Below are 21663 nucleotides of genomic sequence, written 5' to 3' on the forward strand. Positions count from 1 at the left end.
AGCTTCAGAAACAATGTAAAGTGAAGAGATGGAAGGAGAAAGAGGCTTTTGTTAAAACTTGAAACGGCGGCAAAAAAAAAGCAATTAATGCGCCTAAAATGACGTATGCATCAAACGGCGCATGCAGGTACGAGATGACTTACAAGCGCGTATGGAGTACGATCCAATAAGGGGAAAACGCGTGGTTAAAACGGTTGATGTATTATGCTTGACAACTCATACGCAAGAGGGAGCACTTGAAATTTTTGATCTTTAAAGAGACATGTTGGCTGGGAATCTCTAAGCTGATGTACTGGCAGGAAGTACCGATATGGGTTCCATCACCTTAGAATGCCGAGGTAATAGAACCTAGGGGCAGTTGTGGGGATATATTTTCTGAGTACTAACACATGGCCAAGGTGACGCTGACGTGTCAGCCGAGGTGCCACGTGTCCTGGTCATGACGCCGAGGTTATCTCGGCAAGGCCGAGGTTATCTCCGAAGATATTGGAATCCGAGATAAACAGATAAGGCGCAGGAGTCCTAGAATGATGAGGGGACTCAGCCTGGATAAAGATAAAGCTCTTAGGGAGTTTATCTCTATCTATTGAAGAGTCCTAGATAAGCACTGAGCTAAAGTCCATTGAAGTTAGGCTTCTGTTGGGACAAGGATTGAGTTAACTATAAAAGAAAGGCACCCCCGATGGGTCTAAGGTACGCAATTTTTATTCTGAATAGTGAGTTTAGCACTATTGACTATCTTTGAGAGATATACTGACTTGATCGTCGGAGTGCCCCCGGGTGGACGAATCACCGCCGAAATCTTCTCTTTCTGTTACAGGTCAGCCATGTGTCATCTATTCTGCCAGTACTCTCCAGCTGATTACTGAGTTGGCAGTATGGTCAGAAAATCACTCACACAATTAATTTACACACATATACCTTTGTAGGTTCTAACAAACCAAACAATCATAAAGATAAGATGTTTACTTTATGGCTAACTTCACAATTGAATTGAGATTAGATAGTAATAAAAAAAAAAATCATAAAATAAAAAAATTACAACAAAAATCTACCTTGTGACCTTGATTATAAAAGAGCTTACTTTCTCTAAAGCAAACAATCCGTAGATTGACCCTATTTTTCCCAAGGACAATTTCTTATCTTTTGCCAAAAAAAAAAAAAAAAAAGACTAGTAATTTTGTTTTGTGATAGGTTAGCGGGTGGGAACTCACTCCCATTGGATTTGGTGAACAAGTTGAGTGTTTATGAGGGTGATGTGATTAGGGTCCAGTCATAAGAAAGTATTTGTTTAGGACCACAGCTTTGTAGGGTCCATTTAAGCCACTCATGTTCGACTTCTAGTGAGTAGATATTCCTTTGGTTACGTCCAAGAAGATTGTTCGTCCCATCCTATCCTTCTTTATCAAGGAAAAAAAAATTAAAACTTGCGTGTTTCTGTTTCTTTATTTTATGTACCTAATGGGATTTGAAAACTAGCATTCCTTATGCGGTAGCTCCTATTTTATCACATACTAACGGAAACAATTTAATTATCAATACATTTGCCAACATTCGTTTGAACCATATGGTATTAGACTTCCCGTGGCTTCATATCTTCTCATCACATAGGATTTTATGATCAATCAAGAAAGAATTATCTCTCAATGAAAAATAAAAAATAAAAAAAAAAGGAAAAAAGAAACGAAGAATTAAATGCACCCAACTAATGGCCTCGAAAACTGTGGGTACATTGAAGGTATCAATGCACGTATTGAAGTAGATTTGTTCCATTGTTGGAGTTCTAACTATTCATTCCTTTATATACTACTTGGAAATGTCTAGTTATATACTAAAATATAAAAATATACAAAATTTATAATGTGGTCGTATAAGAATTTCTCATTTTAAAATAGTATTTATTTAAATGATATTTAATTATAAACACGTCATTATTATATTATTTTAGGGGCAAATTTTGTATAAATAATTTTTTTATTTAGAATATGAAATGTGAAATATAATGATAAATCAAGAATGAGATTATTTATTCCGAAAAACCCCTTGTCCCCTATACCAATCCCTTTCTTAGCCATGACATTTTATAGATTAAAATTTATCACATCATGCAATTGGGAGAAGAGCAGGGCAAGGAGATACAATTTTGAGACAGAATTTCTTAAATAAATCTTCTAATCGAATAATTGAGGAGTATTTATAATAATACCGAAAGTGACACTGAATAATTTTTTTTTATCACACTCTAGTGTTAGGATGGCTCATCACTTATGGCTCAGATTCTTGGTTGGTGACTTTTTGTTTTTGCAAGATTTAATGAAGTTGTTCTATATTCCCTAAAAAAAATATAAATAAATAAATAAAATTCAATTTCTTTCTACATGAAATGATACATTTGTCCCGACCCACCCCCGAAGAAAAAGTTGCTGCAAATGTTATCTAAACTTGAGCTACATTTTACATAATTTTACTTTCTTTCTTTTAATGTTCAACATCACACATACTTTCTCCCCAAAAAAAGTAAATAAATAAAAAATAAAAAAATTTGAAAAAAAGGGACCAATTTGTAATTATGTTGAGCAGGCTTTACATTTTGTTTTTTTTTTTTTTTTGACAAGTGTGGGAATATGAGTAGTGGCTTCGTTTGTGATTGGACAAGACTTGAACAACGACTTTATTTTTGTTATTTTATCGTTATATGTTTAGTTGGAGTCAATCATTTTCGTCTTGTGATATATATATATATTTTTTTAAAAAAAATCTTAGAATAAGATTGTGTTAGATATTATTTTTTGTTTTTTGTTTTCCAGTCTCGAAAATGGAAATTGTCAGATAAAACTTGTTTAGCAATTTGTATTTGGAAAGTTTGAAAACGTCAACCCTTTTTTTAAAATTTTTGTTAAACATAATTTTCAAAAATTCAAAAAATAATTTAAAAGTATTTATTTATTTATTTATTCTTTTAGGTACAACGGAAAAATGAAAGTATTTTTGAAAAATGGGGTTTTTTCAAGAAAAAATGAAAACATTAACAATAAAAATTGCATCAAACAAACACGGATATTTTTATCACACTCTAGTGTTGGGATGGCTCATCACTTATGGCTCAGATTCATGGTTGGTGACCTTTTGTTTTTTTCAAGATTTAATGAAATTGTTCTATATTCCCTAAAAAAAAAAAATAAAAAAATAAATAAAATTCAATCTCTTTCTACATGAAATGATACATTTGTCCCTACCCACTCCCAAGAAAAAGTTGCTGCAAATGTTATCTAAACTTGAGCAACATTATACATAATTTTTCAAACCACCCCCACATAATTTTTCTTTCTTTAACATCAAACCACCCCCCCCTCCCCCAAAAAAAAAATTGAAGAAATGGGACCAATTTGTAATTAAGTTGAGCAGGCTTGACATTTTTTTTTTGGACAATTGTGGGAATATGAGTATAGGCTTCGTTCGAGATTGGACAGGGCTTGAACAACGACTTTATTTTTGTTATTATATCGTTATATGGTCAGTTGGAGTCAATCATTTTCATCTTCTGATGTTTTTTTTAAAAAAAAAATCTTAGAATAAGATTGTGTCAGATATTATTTTTTGTTTTTTTGTTTTCCATTCTCGAAAATGGAAATTGTCACATAAAACTTGCTTAGCAATTTGTATTTGGAAAGTTTGAAAACATCAACCCTTTTTTAAAATTTTTTGTGTAAACATAATTTTCAAAAATTCAAAAAAATAATTTAAAAGTATCTTTTTTTTATTTTTATTTTTTTTTATTTTTAGGTACAACGGAAAATAAAAGTATTTTTGAAAAATGGGATTTTTTCAAGAAAAAATGAAAACAATGTTGGAAAAATAATCAGTGTATTTGGTTTCAGTTTTTCTGAATTCAGTTTTTTGAAAATTGAGTTTTTTGTTTTTCATGTTTTTTTTTTTGTTTTTAGTGAATATTTTTTAAATTTTAAGTAATTTTTTTACTTTTTTAGATGTACTTTGCTTAGATGTATCTAAATATTAAAATATTTGTGAAAAAAATATTTTAAAAAATTAATAAATACACAAAAATATGAAAATGTACTAAATTTTCATATTTTCATTTTTTTTTGTATTTTTTGGTATTTAGTGTATTTTTTAAAGATTTTTTTCAAAAATATTATACTTTTTAAGTGTGTTTATGTTAGGTGTGTCTAAAAATTAAAAAAAAAATTGCTTAAAATATTAAAAAATTCATTGAAAACATTAAAATGCAAAAAATAAAAAAGTAGAATTTTCTGAAAACTGTTTTCTGAAAACTAGAACCAAACAAGCTGATGATTTTTTAGGTGACTTTAATGCAATATTAAAGTGGGAGCCAATTCTCAATTGATGTGGAGCAAAGTGAGTTTAGATTCTTTGTAATGAAATCTTTATACTACAAAAAGAATGACCAAAAATCATTAAGGTTTGAATGAGAAATTGTCTCATTAAGTTGGCCTTATGAAAGAGGTGTTGAGAAAGGTGTAAAACCTTGTATCCCACATTGATTGTAGAGGAGAGCATTAATGGGTGTTTAAACCCCATTTTTTGCATAAGGGTGTAAGCCCTCTGGGGTATCCAAATTTTCCGAAGAAAGGGAGTTGTGGATGTTTCAAGGATGGACTTAGGCCAAGACTATAGTCCAAGTTAGTCATACAAGAATTGCCACATATGCGCGCACGCCAGTCGCCCGCCCGCTTGAATCAGACCGAGTTTGGGTCCATGATCCGTGGGGCTTGGACTTATGATTGAGTGTGGGGGTTGGGCTTGTCCCATCCATCTTAATATTTTTGGGTTGTAGATATATATACACACAAAACTTATACGTATAGCTGGTAACTCCTCTATTGATGATGGACTTAAATCCATCAGTTTTGCAGGTTAATACAGAATTAAATCCTGCATTTGTTGAAGGAGAGTCTCTTTCTCTCTTCCTCCATGTATATAAAAGGAGACCCTCTCCTTCAGCTTTCTACACCAGAAATTGCTGCTCTTCCTGTCTTCATAAGTTTTCCAGGTTTATATTATTTTCTTTCTATGAGAGAGTGCTGCAAAGTTCTGTTTGCCGAAACTACTCAGTTAGTGCATTGCTGTAGCTGGTCTAATCGTCGTATCTTGGGAGACATGCATTGAACAACCTTCAGCACCCCACTGGTGAGGCGACAAATTTGTTTTAAAGACACTGTCTAGTGCAGGCTTCGGTTTGCTTTCCTTTGCTATTTTATTTTATGATGTATTGTAATTTTCGGCATTGTTTGCTTGTTTGAAATTTTAATTGTCCATTATGAATCTATTTGTTTTATTTTATCACGCAATTTTTATAACAAACATTAACCATAAAAATTGCACCAAACAAACACGTATTTTGAGAGAGAGGATCCGGGTCCATGTGAGGGACTATTGGGAAATAAGCTTAGTAAAATGGAAATAGAGAGGGAGGGCAATTTTCGAATGCTAAGACTAGTACCTTTGGCTTTATATATAAAATTGACTTCTGAACATAGAAACTGTAGTGTAGGGTGTTTTGGGAACTTAACAAAACAGCTAGCTTTGGGAACTTAACAAAAGTATTGGGTGTTTTGGGAACTTAACAAAAAAGCTAGTTTTTTGGCTTTTTAGTTTTTAGTTTTTTTACACAAAAAAGTCACAAAAATGTCAAAAAATCAGATTTTTATCAACTTTTCAAGACACCACTATATAAACTTTGTTTGGTTGAGAAGAAAGAACATAAGGAAAAAAGAAAAAAAAGACTTGGAGAGAATCAGAATTACTTACAGCTGCCTACAATGGCTGCTCGATTCGCCTTCTTCGTTATAGCCTCGGTATTGTTGCTTCTCCACTGCTTTGCCATTTCTACAGACCTAGAGCTTGAGGGTATGTCTCTCTCTCTCTCTCTCTCTCTCTACCATTTCTTATATGCATTTGCTTTGCATCTTCTTCAAATGGAAGTTGGAAACTAGGATAAAATAGTTAAGATTACTTCTCTTACATGTGGTGTGGGTATATATATATGTTGAGTTCACCTATGTAGATAGAGGTAGCCACCATTGTCGACATTGGTTGGCATGAATGGAGAGTAGCCACCAAGTGTTGACAATGGTGGGAGAGACGCTAGGGAGACAAGTGGCAAGTTAATGCTTTCATATGGGAGTGGGATGAATTGTGGTCTCCAACTCCCTCTATATGTTGAGTTAGCTTGCAAGAGGCAAGAAGAACACAAGGGAGAGTGTAGCAGAATACACAAGTGAGTGTGTATCTCTGTGAAGGTAAAGAGAGCGCTGAGAGTGTAAGACAGTAGAGAGTGTGAGAGTTGAGTGAGAGAGTCTCATCCTCAGTTGTAATCTCTATTTATTTTAGTGAAAATCTCTTGTTCTCTCTATATATGGACGTAGGTATTGCGGTCAAACCACATAAATCTTGTGTCATTGTTGTATAGTTTATTTCTGATAGTTCAGGTTAACTGGCCTTAAAATTCCAACATTATATATATATATATATATATGTGTGTGTGTGTGTTTTAGTTATCTGTGTCTCAAAAATCAAGTTCATATTTTTTAAGAGTTGTGATTTTTTTGAAACACAAAGGTTTGAAGAAGTTCTACACTATGTTCAGAATTTCTTTGTTTTATGACTTTTTTTTTTTTAAGATATATTTATTGCATTTTCTAGTAGCGTTTACTGTTAGGAAAATTTACCCATAAATCTCATATGGGGAAATATTAATCCATTTAGTCCTAAGAGTTTTCTTATGAACCAATTAGTCATTTTTGTTTTGAAAGATTATATTTATTTAATTTGATGCTATTTGACTTTAAGTGAATGCCGTTTTATGATTTATTTTTCTAATTTTTCAATTCATTTTTAAAATGAGAATGGAAAGGTATTCTTTTTGAAGGAATTGTAGGTTGGAGTATTGGTTGTCGAGCGTAAAAATCTGTATTTTTGTAGTGTGGTATTTTGGTATTACATTGGAGTGTTACATTAGAGTGTTATATTTGGAAGAAGTATATTAGGGAGATTTTGTGTGTTACATTGATTGGAGTGGTACGTTTGGAAAAAAAAAAAATACACTAATGAGTTTTTTTAGAATGTTACGTTATTACGTTTGGAAAAAGTACACTAATGAATTTTTTAGTGTATTACATTAGAATGTTATGTTTGGAAAAAGTACACTAAAGAGTTTTTATGTGTTACATTGATTGGAATATTACGTTTAGAAAAAATACACTATGGAATTTTTTTAAAATATTACGTTATTATGTTTAAGAAAAATATATTAAGGAGTTTTTTAGTTTTACATTGATTGGAGTGTTACGTTTGGGAAAAGTGCACTAAGGAGTTTTTTTAGTGTGCTACATTGAAGTGTTACATTTGGATAAGAAGTTTTTGTGCGTTACATTAATTGAAGTGTTACGTTTGAAAAAAGTACACTAAATTTTTTTTTAGTGTGTTATATTGGAGTGTTACGTTTTTTAAGTGTTACATTGGAGTGTCATGTTTAGAAAAAATATACTGGGGAGTTTTTTTAAAGTGTTACGTTTAGTAATTTCAACATTATGAGAAAACCCACATTTTGGCCATATATGTTATTCATCCTAGACTGAGACCTTTGGGTCTATAAAAAAAAAAAGACCAAGCAAATCATAAAATCACTTTTTGAGATTTATTGTTACTTCACTGTTCTTGTTATTGTTATTGTGAAATATATATATGTATATTTTTCTTTTAGGTTTTGTTTATCCAAGAAAACTTACAGAGAATCATCAAGATTTGGCAATCAATTACATTTCCTATATAGAGAAAAAAAAAATGAGTGAAAATTTTGATCAAATGGGAAATGTGAATATTGAAAGAAGTTTGTTATTGTTTTGCATGAACTCCATATGTTGCCTTTAATTGGTGATCAAGATCATATACCATTTTTTTTTGTGCAATGGTTTTGTTATAATTTTTATCACAGTATGATACACCGGTAAAAAATAAATAAAATTTAATGATCAAGTTTAAAACTAAAGTAAAATATTGCATTTTTATTTTAAACTATACACTTTAAAACGATATTGTTTTATTTTAATTTCAAATTTGAACCCTCGAATTCCTACAACGAGATTATTACCAAAAAATAAAAATAAAATAAAAGAGTAAATCCTAATTCTTAATTGGGAGTTCGAAAATTTATGCAAGCTTTGAAGGTTGTACCTTGTATGTAACGTACAATTTATAAAATCATCTTCAAAGTTTCAAGTTTCTGTTCAAACATGAATCAAACAAGTCAAATGTCCGTAACCATTAGAACAAGATGACAGATGTGTGTCTATTCATTTCAAACTAGAAGGTCCATTTAAATGATCATAATTTTCAAAATATCATTGTCATATCATTTTTATGAGATTTTTTTGTTTATGAATCATTTTCCAGCATGTAAAAGAGGATTATGATTATCTCATTTAAACTCAAAACATAATTAATGATGATTTAAGTACATGGTAGTTTAAGCCTACAAAATCATTCTTGCAATAATGATGTTTAGTCAACTTTTGCTTATAGCTTATTAGGTGGAAATAGCTTAAATAAGTTGAAAAAATTTGATTATTTGAAAGTTCAACGAGGAGTGCTTTTGAATCCTACTTTGCAAAGATCTTAATTGTTGCAAAGAATTTTAATCCTATAAAAGTTTCTGCAATAATCACCCTTAAAATAATATTGCCATAGTAGGCTAGTGGTTTAGTCCCAGAACACCATCATTGGTGATTTACACAAATAGTTTAAGTCCAAAACACAATTATCCTTTGCAATAATCATTGTAGAAAATTCAATTGGTGATGTAACAAAAAACATTATGAGTGGGACAATATTTACTTACCTTGTTAAGTGTTGGTGATAATTACAAATAAAACACTAGAAAATACAACTAATAGAAATTACAATAAGTATTGAAAGGACTGAAGCACGGGAAATTCGCTCTCTTTAAGGAGATTCAAGCCTTCTGTGGTTAGGCAAAGCCTCACACCGATGCAGCAGAAAAAACCTTGACTTGTCCCCCCCAGGATACAACAGTCTGACTAAGTCGTATGGTTTACCAATATTGCACAATTGGTTGAACGCAAAGCTTTATCACACACACCCTTTTTTAATTTGCCTAATAATCTCACTCAAGACATAACAACACAACCAAAACTTCTTTTCTCATATGTTCTAAGATATGACATAAGTTCAATATATATAGAAATGAAAACTTCTTAGGCAAGGTTCTTGATGGATAAGAATTGGTGGACTTGACCAAGACCTTGGATGGCTTACCTTGGAAGTCTTGGAATAGATAGGAATGGGAAGACTCGGAGAAGACTAGGAAGACTTATTTAGGAAGTCTTGGAGACTAGAATGGGAAGCAAACTAGGTAGAAAAGAAAAGAGAAACAACCTATGACACATTATAATATTAAAATATCTGCTAACATTCTCCCACCTATTTTAATATTACAGGTAACAAAAATTGAGATTATTAGGCAAATAAGGATATTATGCATCATAGTAGGTGTGCTCTGCATTGAATATCCATTAGTGCAACAATAATATCTACTCCAGAGCCAATAGCATGCTCAGCATCGAATTATAACTACTTAAGGGAAATAAATAATTATTGCACACACATAATATTCCAGGTGTTCACAAAAGCTTTAAAAGATAGCACATTACGGCCTTGTGCGATCCCAGGATTCATGAGTGTGTTTGAGAATTAGCCCAAATCTCATAGGTAGCGGTCCCACTACCAAACTCACATAGGTGAATTCTGTCAAGGGTGCTCCTGTAACTATGACACCCCACTCAATAAGAGCTACAAAAATTCATTAAGAGTTTTTTAATAACTTAGCCTCTACAACGTTACAGGATAAATGCACTTACATCATAGGGATGGGAAAAAAGTAATTTAGTGCATTTCTCACAACTATCATATGATCGTTTTTCTCATTGAACCCAATTACAGGATCTCTGGTCCTTGGGTTGAGTATCCTCATACATGACTCCTGCTATATTCAATGGGCTTCAACCCCATCCCCCTCGATGTATTCCAGACTCTATCTCTTGCTAAGGCCTTAGTTAATGGATCTGCAAGATTATCACCAGATTTAATATAATCAACATTTATGATGCCATTATTCATATAAGATCTTGCAGTACTGTGCTTTCTTCTGATAGGTCTGGATTTACCGTTATAATAATGGTTATTAACTCGACCAATTGCTGCGGTGCTATCACAATGAATTAGTATAGGTGGAATCGATTTTTCCCAACAAAAGATTTCATTTAACAAATCTCTTAACCAATTTGCTTCTTCACTAGCTGTAGCTAAAGCAATAAGCTCAGCCTCCATTGTTGAATTAGCAATAATGGTTTTTTTTTTATTTCCAACTTATAGCACCGCCTCCCAATGTAAATAAGTAACCAGTGGTTGATAATGAATCACCTGACAAGGTATTCCAATCAGCATCACTGTAACCTTCAAGTACTGCAGGATACTTATTATAAAACAAGCCATATTTTATGGTACCAGATAAATATTTCATAATATGCTCAATGGCTAGCCAGTGATCATTGTCAGGCTTGCTAGTAAACCTGCTATGTACTCCAACTGCATAGGCAATGTCAGGTCTAGTATAATCAGTCGTATAACGCAAGCTACTAATCATACTAGCATATTCCTTTTGATTAATTACATCCTCATCATTTTCAATAGGAAATAAACGCACATGAGGATCAAAAGGAGTAAGAACATGCTTGCAGTTATAAAAATTATATTTTCTCAAAATTTTCTCAACATAATGCAACTGATCAAGAAATAAACCATCACAGGTTTTGGTAATTTTCATTCCCAAAATATAATTAGCCTCACCAAGATCTTTTATATCAAAATGGCTACTAAGCATATTTTTAGTTTCCATGTTGATATGCAAATTAGAGCCAAATATAAGTAGATCATCCACATAGAGGCTAATAGTGGCATGTGAATTTTCTTCAGATTTATAGTAAATGCATTTACCACATTCATTCGTTTTATAGCCATTCTCAATCATGCAGGAATCAAATTTCTCATGCCACTGTTTAGGGGGCCTGTTTTAAGCCATATAGGGATTTAACTAGCTTGCATACTTTGCTTTCTTGACCGGGTTCCACAAAACCCTCAGGTTGATCCATATAGATTTCTTCACCCAGGTCTCCATTTAAAAAGGCTGTTTTAACATCCATTTGACGAATTTTAGATCATGAATTGTAGCCACTGCAATTAATAATCTAATAGATGTAACTCTAGTAACCAGAGAAAATGTATCAAAAAAGTCAAGATCTGCTTGTTGTTTAAAACCTTTTGCAACAAGCCTTACTTTTTATTTATCAATAGTTCCATCCGGTTTAAGTTTTTTTCTCAAAACCCATTTACAGCCAATAGTTTTACAACCTGGTGGTAAATCTACTAATACCCAAGTTTTATTGGATAATAATGATTCTATCTCATCATTTACAGTCTCGTTTCAAAAAACAGAGTCAGGAGATGCCAAAGCTTCTTGTAAAGTTAATGGAGTTTCCTCCACATTAAAAACATGATAATCAGCGCCAAAATCTTTTTCTAATCTGGCTCTTTTACTCCTTCTTGGTTCAAAAACTATAGTATCTTGGTTTTGTAAAAGAGGAGTAGAGGAACCGGTTTCAGATAAAATATTTTCTTGATAATTTTGACCCCCACCATTTTTAGATTTAAAAGGAAATTTTTCTTCATGAAAAATTGCATCACCTAATTCAAAAATTATTTTGTTTTCAATATCAAAAAATCTATAGACTGTATTATTTATTGCATATCCAAGAAAAGCACAAGTGGCAGCTTTAACACCTAATTTAGGTCTTTTAGGGTCCACCAGTCTAACAAAAGCTAGACAACCCCAAACCCTCAAATACCTCAAATTTGGCTTATGCCCTTTCCACAACTCAAAAGATGTAACTTTTTTTTTATTTTTTTATTTGGCACTCTATTCATAACATAACATGCAGTTAAAATTGTTTCTCCCCACAAATTTGAAGAAGCATTTGCTTCAATTAGCATAACATTTGTTAAATCAGTTAAAGTTCTATTTTTCCTTTCTGCTACACCATTGGATGCAGGTGAATATGGTGGAGTATGGATTATTCCCAAAGACTGAGCAAACGAGTTGAATCCAAAAGATTCATACTCCCGGCCTCTATCACTCCTATACCTTTTAATCTTTTTGCCGAATTGATTTTCAACTTCAAGAAGGAATTCTTTAAATTTTTCAAAAGCATCACTTTTATTTTTCAACAAGTATACATAAGTGTATTTTGAAAAATCATCAATAAAAGTAATAAAATATTTATTTCCACTACGTGTTAAAATTCCTTCAAATTCACATAAATTAGTGTGAATTAATTCTAACAATTCAGTATTTCTCACCACACTTTTATGAGGCCTTTTAGTTATTTTTGCTTGACTGCAAACTTCACATTTCTCAAACTTATTTGTTAGTCTGGGAATTAATCCTAAACTACTCATGACTCCTACATATCGACTATTAATATGACACAGACGAGCATGCCAAAAATTCATAGAAGACAACATGTAAACAGAAACATGTGCTTTCTTATTCTCAACATTTAATTTAAACATTCCATCACAGGCATGCCCTTTCCCCCACAAATATGCTTTTTTTAGTGATTACATATTGGTCAGATTCAATAGTCTGTTTGAAACCAGCTTTGTTGAGCAAATAACTTGACATTAAATTTTTTCTCATGGACGGTGTGTACAACACATCTTTTAAAACAAGCACACGTCCAGAGGCAAAATTCAGCTCAACATCCTCACATCCAAGCACCTTGGTTAAACTGGAGTCACCAAGCATAATAGTCCTCTTCTCATTAAAAGGAGTGAAATCTTTGAACCAATCTTTATCATAGCAGACATGCCTATTAGCACTAGAGTCTGCCCACCATCCTTCTATAGATTGAACCATAAAAATATTTGTGATCATAGCCACAAATGGTTCCTTGGTAACATTAGCATGTGGTCGAGACTGTTGTTTCCGAAATTTGCAAGTTCGAGCAATATGCCCACTTTTGCCACACACAAAACATGTCACATTTGTCAGATCTTGTGAAGGGGGTTCTTTGTTCCATTTCTTTTGTCTCAGGTAATTTTTATTTTGTGGCCTTCCAGTATTTTTCCAAATTTTCTTAACTGGCTTCAAATGACTATTTTTATGAAATCGACCTTTAGGTAAAGTATTTCTAGAAGTTAAATTTACCTTTGCAGTGGAATACTCTTGTGTCATAAGCGCATCTTGTCTTCGTGCTTCTTCCTCCACCTGAATCCGTGTGATTAGAGTCTCCAAGGACGTCTCTTTTTGCTTGTGACGCATTGACTTCTGGAACTCCCTCCAAGATGATGGAAGTTTGTCAACAATACCTGCTACAACAAGATTGTCTCACATTTTGATGCCTTTAGATCTAACTTCAGCTACTAACATCTGGTAAATCTTGAACTTGCTCCACCATTGATTTTCCATCTATCATCTGATAGCGGAAAAAAAGGCTTGCAGCATATTTTTTACCGCCTGCCTCTTCAGTGTCATATTTGTTCTGCAAGGCTTTCCAAATTTTCTTGGCAGTGGTGTAAGTAGTATCATAATAATCATAAAATTGATCTGAAAGACAATTCAAAAGATAGTATCGACGTTTATACTCATCTGTGTTGTATTTTTTGAGTTTTTCAAGATGAGCAGCATGCTCCTCGTCAGTCATCTCTTCAGTGGGGACTTTGTTCGGATTTTTCTCGGTCAAGATATAAGCCACCTTGAGGAGACTGAGGTAGAAAAGCACCTTGCCTTTCCATTCCTTGAAATGAGCTCCCTTGAACCGGAAGGGCTTGTTGAGATCGCCGGTATTCTCGTTGGGCTTCTCCAGTACTGGCTCCATGAACTTTTGCTATTTGAATCTCCTTAAAATTGTTGGTGATAATTACAAATAAAATACTAGAAAATACAAATAATAGAAATTACAATAATAATTGAAAGGGCTGAGGCACGGGAAATTCGCTCTCTTTAAGGAGATTTAAGCTCTCTGCGGTTAGGCAAAGCCTCACACCGGTGCAGCAGAAAAAACCTTGACTTGTCCCCCCCAGGATACAACAGCCCGACTAAGTCGTATGGTTCACCAATATTGCACAATTGGTTGAACCCAAAGCTTTATCACACACACCCTTGTTAATTTGCCTGATAATCTCACTCAAGACATAACAACACAACCAAAACTTCTTCTCTCGTATGTTCTAAGATATGACATAAGTTCACTATATATAGAAATGAAAACTTCTTAGGCAAGGTTCTTGATGGATAAGAATTGGTGGACTTGACCAAGACCTTGGATGGCTTACCTTGGAAGTCTTGGAATGGATAGGAATGGGAAGACTTGGAGAAGACTATGATGACTTATTTAGGAAGTCTTGGAGACTAGAATGGGAAGCAAACTAGGTAGAAAAGTAAAGAGAAACAACCTATGACACATTATAATATTAAAATATCTGCTAACATTAAGTTTTTGAGAAATAAAGAATGATACGGATGACCTATGTAGTAATCAATGCAACATGATACTGTTGACTATCTAATAAGTTTTTCTTAATTAAATTCATGAACAAATTGAATTCACTGAACGGTTCAATTGATAAGTTTAGAGTTCTATAATTTTGTTATACATAGTGAATTTGATGTCCTTATTTCCGTGGATGTAGTACATATATCTTGTCTATTTGCTTTATTTTTTTTTCACGATTTTGCATAATAGTTTTGATAACCAAACAGAGCTTGAAGATCAAAAGAAAATATTGCTCATGTCCTTCCAACCAACAAATGATTAATTTTGTTTACTTTCAAACTGATGATATTAATTTTGTTAAATTTTTATCCCCAGAGCATGGAACAGGTCTGGTGTTTAGCTATTCTGGCAAAACCGGCCCTGACAATTGGGGAAGCTTGAGCCCTTGTTACACGACATGCTCGAATGGAAAAGCGCAGTCTCCGATTGACATTGTAAAGAACAAAGTTGTTCGTAATAAAAACTTGAAGCCCTTGAGAAGAGAATATTACCCTGTAAACGCTACGTTGGTTAACCATGGCTACAACGTTGAGGTATGTTTTTGGCCTTCCTTTTACTTTTGGTACCAGCAACCATCATAATTAAATTAAAATTGAAAGTTATTTCAAGAAAGCATAAGATTGATTTTCTAGCAATTTGAGGTATGGATTACACTCGTGACTAGATATCCATACCTTCAAATGCTATGTGCACTTGGATATTCATTTGTGTCTTTTCAAGAAGTTTGTTGAGAAATCTTTTAATTATTTTGAATTTGAAAGCATTACTTAATCTATTTGAGAAAGTAATAAAAGCTAAAAGTAAATATTCCTCCCCCAGTTTTGATGCAATTTTTTTTTTTAACTTATTGAAATTATTTTTACCTCATAACTTATAAGAAGCTGTGTTTGACATAGATTTTCAGAAAAAAAAAAAAAAAAACTCTGGTGTCGTTTGGTAACACTTACGTTTTCAGTTTTCTGTTTATATTTACAAAAAATTAAAAAACTCAAATAAAAACTTGTTTGGTAAAATTTTTGATTTATAAATCAGTGGTCTCAGTTTATAAATTTGGCGAAAAAATGAAAACACAAAAAATGTGTTTCCATTTTGAGTTTTCAGTTTTTTTTTTTGTACCACCCAACACTAGCCACCACCCGCTACTATTTTCCACCACCGTTTTCCTCCACCACCAACCACCACCCACCTATCACCCACGCGCCACCACTGCCCACCCATCGCCACTACCACCACCCACCACCCACCTATCATCCACCCGCCACCACCCACCACCCGCCACTACCATCCACCGCCCGCCACTACCACCCGCCACCTACTTGCCACCACCACTCACCACCCACTTGCCACCACCAGCCACCACCACCCACTACCGACCCGCCACCCACCTGCCACCACCACTACCCACTCGCTACCACCTACCACTAGCCACCGTCACCCACCCACCCGCCACCACCACCACCACCCACCACCACCTGCCACCACCACCCACCACCCGCCACCACTACCACCACCCACTCACTACCACCCACCACCTGCCACCGTCACCCACCCACCCACCATCACCACCCACTCGCCACCATCCACCCACCCACCTGCCGCCATTACCCACCACCCGCTACCACCACCACTACCACCACGACCACCCACTCGCTACCACCGACCACCCACCACCGTCACCCACCCACCCACCACCACCACCCGCCATCCGCCATCCGCCACCCACTTGCCACCACCACCCACCACCACCATCACCACCACCCACTCACTACCACCCGCCACCGTCACCCACCCACGCACCACCACCCACCGTCACCACTTTCCACCACCGTCTTCCACCGCCACTTGCCACCATTTGCCATTTCTCACTCTTTTGTATATTTTTAAAATTTTTTAAACATTTTGTCAATTACCAAACGCGTTTGTAGTTTATATTTTTCTAAAAATAAACAAAAAATAAACAAAAACCAGTTTATAAATTTTTTGTAAATATAAACTGAAAACGTAAACGTTACCAAACACATAGCTCTAATAAACTGGACCAAATAGGGCCAATGTTTGCTAAACATACAAGGGGTGAGACACCGTGGTAAAATAATTTCTAAAGTTAGATGGAAGTGTTATTTCTCTTGCTATGTAAAATTTTGTATAAAATGGTGTGACTTATTTGACTAGGATCACTTAAAGCTAAAAGATTTATTTATTTATAAGCTTTAATTTTAAATAAGTCATTGTTACATTATTTTATGTGATTTTTTTTTTTTCAATTTTTAGATTGAAAATTGTAATTTACATAATAACCGCACCTTTAAAAAAACAGAGAATTTAGGTCAAGTTTAGCAAGTTGAAAAAAAGTCAAAAAGTCAAAAAGTTACTCAAAAAGTTAAAAAGTTATCACTATTCACCAAAAGTAAAAAAATACGGCTACACAACTCTCAATCCTAATTTTTTCCTACACACTAATTTATACAATTTTTTAATACACATTTTTTCATAAAAATTCAAAAAGTTAACCCAAGCATCCATATTTTTTTCCTTAAGACAAAAAGTGTACTTATTTAGGACACCCTAAACAACCCCTTTGTAGCTACAATAGTAAAATGGTTTTGGATTATAAGCATTCACTTTTGTGGTTTTGACTATGGCACACATTGTTGTACATGTTTTTGCTCAATGAAGAATTATTTATCAACATGTAGCTGAAATTTGGAAATGCTGGAGTCTTGATTTTAAATGGCAAGAACTACATCTTGCGTCAAATGCACTGGCATTCTCCTTCTGAGCACAAAATCAATGGTGTCACGTATGTTCTTTTTTTGTCTCATGTTTTTTATTTTTTAATTTTTTTAATGTTTTTTATTTATTTATTTTTTTTTATAGATCGTTCAAATAAAAAACTAAATAAATTATATTTTTCATCTTTATAATTTGACTTCAATTTATGTTTTACATAATTATAGATTTGATGCAGAGCTACATCTAGTCCACAATGCTAGCGATGGAAGCTTCACAGTTATAGCCATCCTTTATAAAATTGGTGATGCCGATCCTATTATTGCCAAGGTAGAGTATATATATAGATTTATTGCATTTACTCATATGTTCACGTTCACCTGTCACCCCTTGTGGTAAGTAGAAGAACTTGATATTGAAATTCTAGTGAATGGAAGTGTTTGATAAGTTAATAGGTGTTGTGATGTTTCATGGTTGTAGATCCAAGGTAAATTAGCAGAGCTAGGTGAGGAGGTGTTTACAGATGAAGATCAAATCGCCGTTGGGACCTATGACACTTGGAAATTGAGGCGAAATACACGCAAGTATTATAGATATGTTGGTTCTCTCACTACTCCTCCGTGCACCGAGAATGTTACCTGGCACATCTTTGGCAAGGTTAGATAAGTTCATTTCATCAACAAAGTGCATCCATATATACATACAAAGGAACAAAACTTTCATTTGTTTGTTTCCAATGGAATAACCAAAATGTTTATGTTTTCTAAGAGACCAAATTAAAAATAATAGTAGAATAAAGAATTTATTTTGTTTCCTTAAAACACTCCAAAACACAGTGCACTACATTGGAATAATAATTTTTGTCAGTGGCGGAGTCAGAAAATTAAATTAGTAAGGGCACTTATTAATTACAATATCAAAAAATTTTACAAAAATATTTTACGCAAATTTTTACAATTGATTTCGAAAAATATCAAAAAAGTAATGTTATTTATAACTAGTGTATCATAGACAATATAAAAAAATATAGATATATACAAGTCTTAAAATAAATTATATAATGATAAATTATTTTTTCATACAAAATTTGATTAAAAATTCAATATAATGGTAATACCACGTCATCATTAGTATGTGATATTACCAACTAATAGTAAATAAATACATAGAGAGTGAACCTCACATGTCAAATGTAATTAATAATCTAATAAATTTCATATCTTCATAGTGAGATTATTTATACTTGTATGTCAATAATAATGATATCACTGTTATATTCAAAAAATTTCATAAAATTTTCATAGATAATATAGTTTATAACAATCTCTTCATTTTTCCAATTAAAATAACCATTATTGTTCTCATAATTTTTAAAATATCATTGACATTTCACTCTAATAATATTTTTGTAATTTTTTTTATTTAAAATATTTTCTTTATATTTGCAAAAAAAAAAAAAAATCCCAAAATCCAGTGAGGACATGTGACCCCCTGGTCCTTACTTCCTTCCGCCATTGATCTTTGTCGACGTGGATTTAGAATATTTCATTATTTTTTTTTTAATTTTTCCAGAAAATATATATATATATATATATATATGAAAGGTTGTATTTTACTATGTGAATAAATATTGTTACTTCTAATTTAGAAATTCTATTACTACTAATTTTTTAAAGAAAATTGAAAACCTTATTTGTTGGGATTCTTTACACTTGTCTTTAATAAAATTGAGTTATTTGACAATACTTAGCCTACGTTTGGGAAGTGGGTTGGCTTTTTGGCTTTTTAGCTTTTTTAGCTATTTTAGCTTGGGCTAAAAAGCTTGGTTTGGGAAGGGCTTTTTGACTTTTTGGCTTTTTTAACTTTTTTTGTGAGAGAAGAGTGTAATGATTATGGGTTGGATGTGATGTTTTGTTTTTTGTAGCTAAAATAGCCTATTTTGTCTTTTGTGGCTAAAATAGCCAAAAAAGCCCCAAAATTTTCTTCCCAAACGTAGGCTTAATATTTTTGGTTTGTAAAAACACTTTTATTTTTTTATTTTTTAAAAGTTTTATACTTATTCTTTTATGTGAATAACTATATATAAATCTCAATATTTTTAAATTATCAATTATCAAACTTTTACACATTTGATGGATTTCAATTTATGTTTCCAATCATTTTTATGCACCTCAAATTCATTTTGTTGTTAAAGTGTTCAAAACATTTATGTTTCCATACTAATTAAAACAATACACTGAAATGAAATTTCAATCCTTGTACATGCATAATTTAATAATAGGGTGCAAAAAAATGCAGGAGAGATCAATATCTAAAGAACAAATAAAGGCTTTGAAGGCTCCAGTGAAAGCAACATGCAAGGAAAATAGTAGGCCTGTGCAACCCCTGAATGGGAGACAAGTTGAGCTATTTGATGAGTTTTGTTGAGAAGATGACTCAACTACTGATGTGTCATGTTGAGGAGGCTGCCAAGATATTCAAAGATTGCTGAAATAAAGTTATTGGAGTATTTTTAAATAAGTCAAAATGTTTGAAAGCTTCAAAGTAGTTGTTACTAGAAAATAGGAAACTAGAAGATAAGCTCATGTATTCATGGGCTTGTGATGCTATTTCTTTGCAATTTGTTATGCATTTATGTTATATTTCTCATATATATAAAGCACTTTCTAGTCAATAAAATATAAGGTCATTTGGGAGCTCATTTATGTTCTTATATGTTCTTGTTTTGTTACTGTTCTTGTAAAAATATCAACATATTGATATCAAAGTTGTTTTCTTAAGGAGCATGTGTGAGAAATCCTGAGAGTGATCTTTCACCAAAACACCAAAACACATAAACACCTAATCTTTCTAAGCATGGCCTCAAATGCTTTCTCTCCAATAATGCCACCAGTTTTCACTAGTGAGAATTATCAAACCTAGGCAGTAAGGATGATTGCTTATTTGCATGCAGTTGATATTTGGGAGGTAGTTGAAGCTGATTATGAAATCGTTCCATTGCCTGACAATCCTACTATACAAGAAATCAAGATTCACAAGGAGAGGACAATTAAAAAATTCAAAGCCAAGTCTTGCCTCCATTCAGTAGTTTCTGAAGCTATTTTCACCAAGATCATGACTTTGGAGTCAGCCAAAAACATCTGGGACTATCTTAGAACCGAGTCTCAAGGAAATGACAGATCAAGGAGCATGCAAGTGATGAACTTAAGGAGGGAATTTGGAGATACAAAGGATGAAGGAATTAGAAACCATAAAGGAGTACTCTGATAGGCTACTAAGCATAGTAAACAAGGTAAGGTTGCTTGGAGAAGACTTGTCTAATTAAAGGGTTGTTGAAAAAATCCTAGTAACCATACCCGAAAGGCTTGAGTCCAAAATCTCCTCTCTTGAGGAATCTAAAGACTTAACAAGTATTTCCTTGGTAGAATTTTTGAATACTTTACAGGCACATGATCAAACAAGACTGATTAGGAAAGAAGGGTTTGTAGAGGGAGCTTTGAAGGCCAAACTAAAAATCTAGGATAGAAGTAAAGGCAAGAAAAAGAAGGGCAATAATGACAACTCAAGCAAAGGTAATGCTGAAGCTGGAGACAGTAACAACAAAGGACGAACTTACCCTCAATGCCAGCATTACAAGAAGACAAATCATCCTCAATCTAACTGTTGGTGGAGACCTGACATCAAGTGCAGAAAGTGCAACCAATTAGGCCACATAGAGAAGGTTTGTAAAAGCAAATAATAGCAAGAGGGTGAAGCTAAAATTGTGGATCAACAAGAGGAGGATCACTTGTTTGTTGCCTCATGTTATCCATGCAAAAGCTCTAATGAACACTGGTTAGTTGATAGTGGCTGCACAAACCATATGATCTATGACAAAGAGCTCTTTAGAGAGCTAGATAGAACTAAAATTTCCAAAGTCAAGGTTGGAAATGGTGAGTTCATTGAAGTAAGAGACAAAGGACAGTAACAATTGAAAGTGTTTCAGGTACAAAACTAATCACTGATGTTTTATATGTGCCTAGAATTGATCAAAATTTGCTAAGTGTTGGTCAGCTATTGGAAAAAGGCTATAAACTGTTGTTTGAAGATAAAAAGTGTATGATTAGAGATGTAGATGGCCGCGAGGTGTGAACAATCAAAATGAGAAGCAAATGCTTCTCTTTAGATCCAATGAAGGAGAAGCAGACAGCATATCATGTCTCTATGAACACAACAGAAATTTGGCACAAGAGATTGGGGCATTTTCACCATGGAGCACTCATAT

The 21663-nt window shown here is 33.3% G+C and overlaps 1 protein-coding gene across 1 annotated transcript; it reads left to right on the plus strand.

Moving 5' to 3' along the window:
• The first annotated feature begins 5730 nt into the window (after positions 1 to 5730).
• On the plus strand, positions 5731 to 20114 carry LOC114269868 (alpha carbonic anhydrase 1, chloroplastic). Its single transcript, XM_028211230.2, has 6 exons — positions 5731 to 5889; positions 14985 to 15202; positions 17366 to 17469; positions 17627 to 17729; positions 17880 to 18056; positions 19698 to 20114. The coding sequence occupies exons 1-6, from the start codon at positions 5802 to 5804 to the stop codon at positions 19824 to 19826; spliced, it is 819 nt and encodes a 272-aa protein (XP_028067031.2). The 5' UTR covers positions 5731 to 5801; the 3' UTR covers positions 19827 to 20114.
• The last annotated feature ends 1549 nt before the right edge of the window (positions 20115 to 21663 follow it).

This window comes from Camellia sinensis, chromosome 3 (genome assembly GCF_055761805.1).
Source record: "Camellia sinensis isolate YWXY chromosome 3, ASM5576180v1, whole genome shotgun sequence".
Taxonomy (NCBI): Eukaryota; Viridiplantae; Streptophyta; class Magnoliopsida; order Ericales; family Theaceae; genus Camellia; species Camellia sinensis.

Excerpts from the sequence above, each read along its gene's own strand:
- LOC114269868 (XM_028211230.2), top strand. The coding sequence starts at position 5,802 with ATGGCTGCTCGATTCGCCTTCTTCGTTATAGCCTCGGTATTGTTGCTT. Across the intron at positions 17,470-17,626 it reads CACAAAATCAATGGTGTCAC|ATTTGATGCAGAGCTACATC; the intron begins GTATGTTCTTTT and ends ACATAATTATAG. Across the intron at positions 18,057-19,697 it reads CCTGGCACATCTTTGGCAAG|GAGAGATCAATATCTAAAGA; the intron begins GTTAGATAAGTT and ends AAAAAAATGCAG.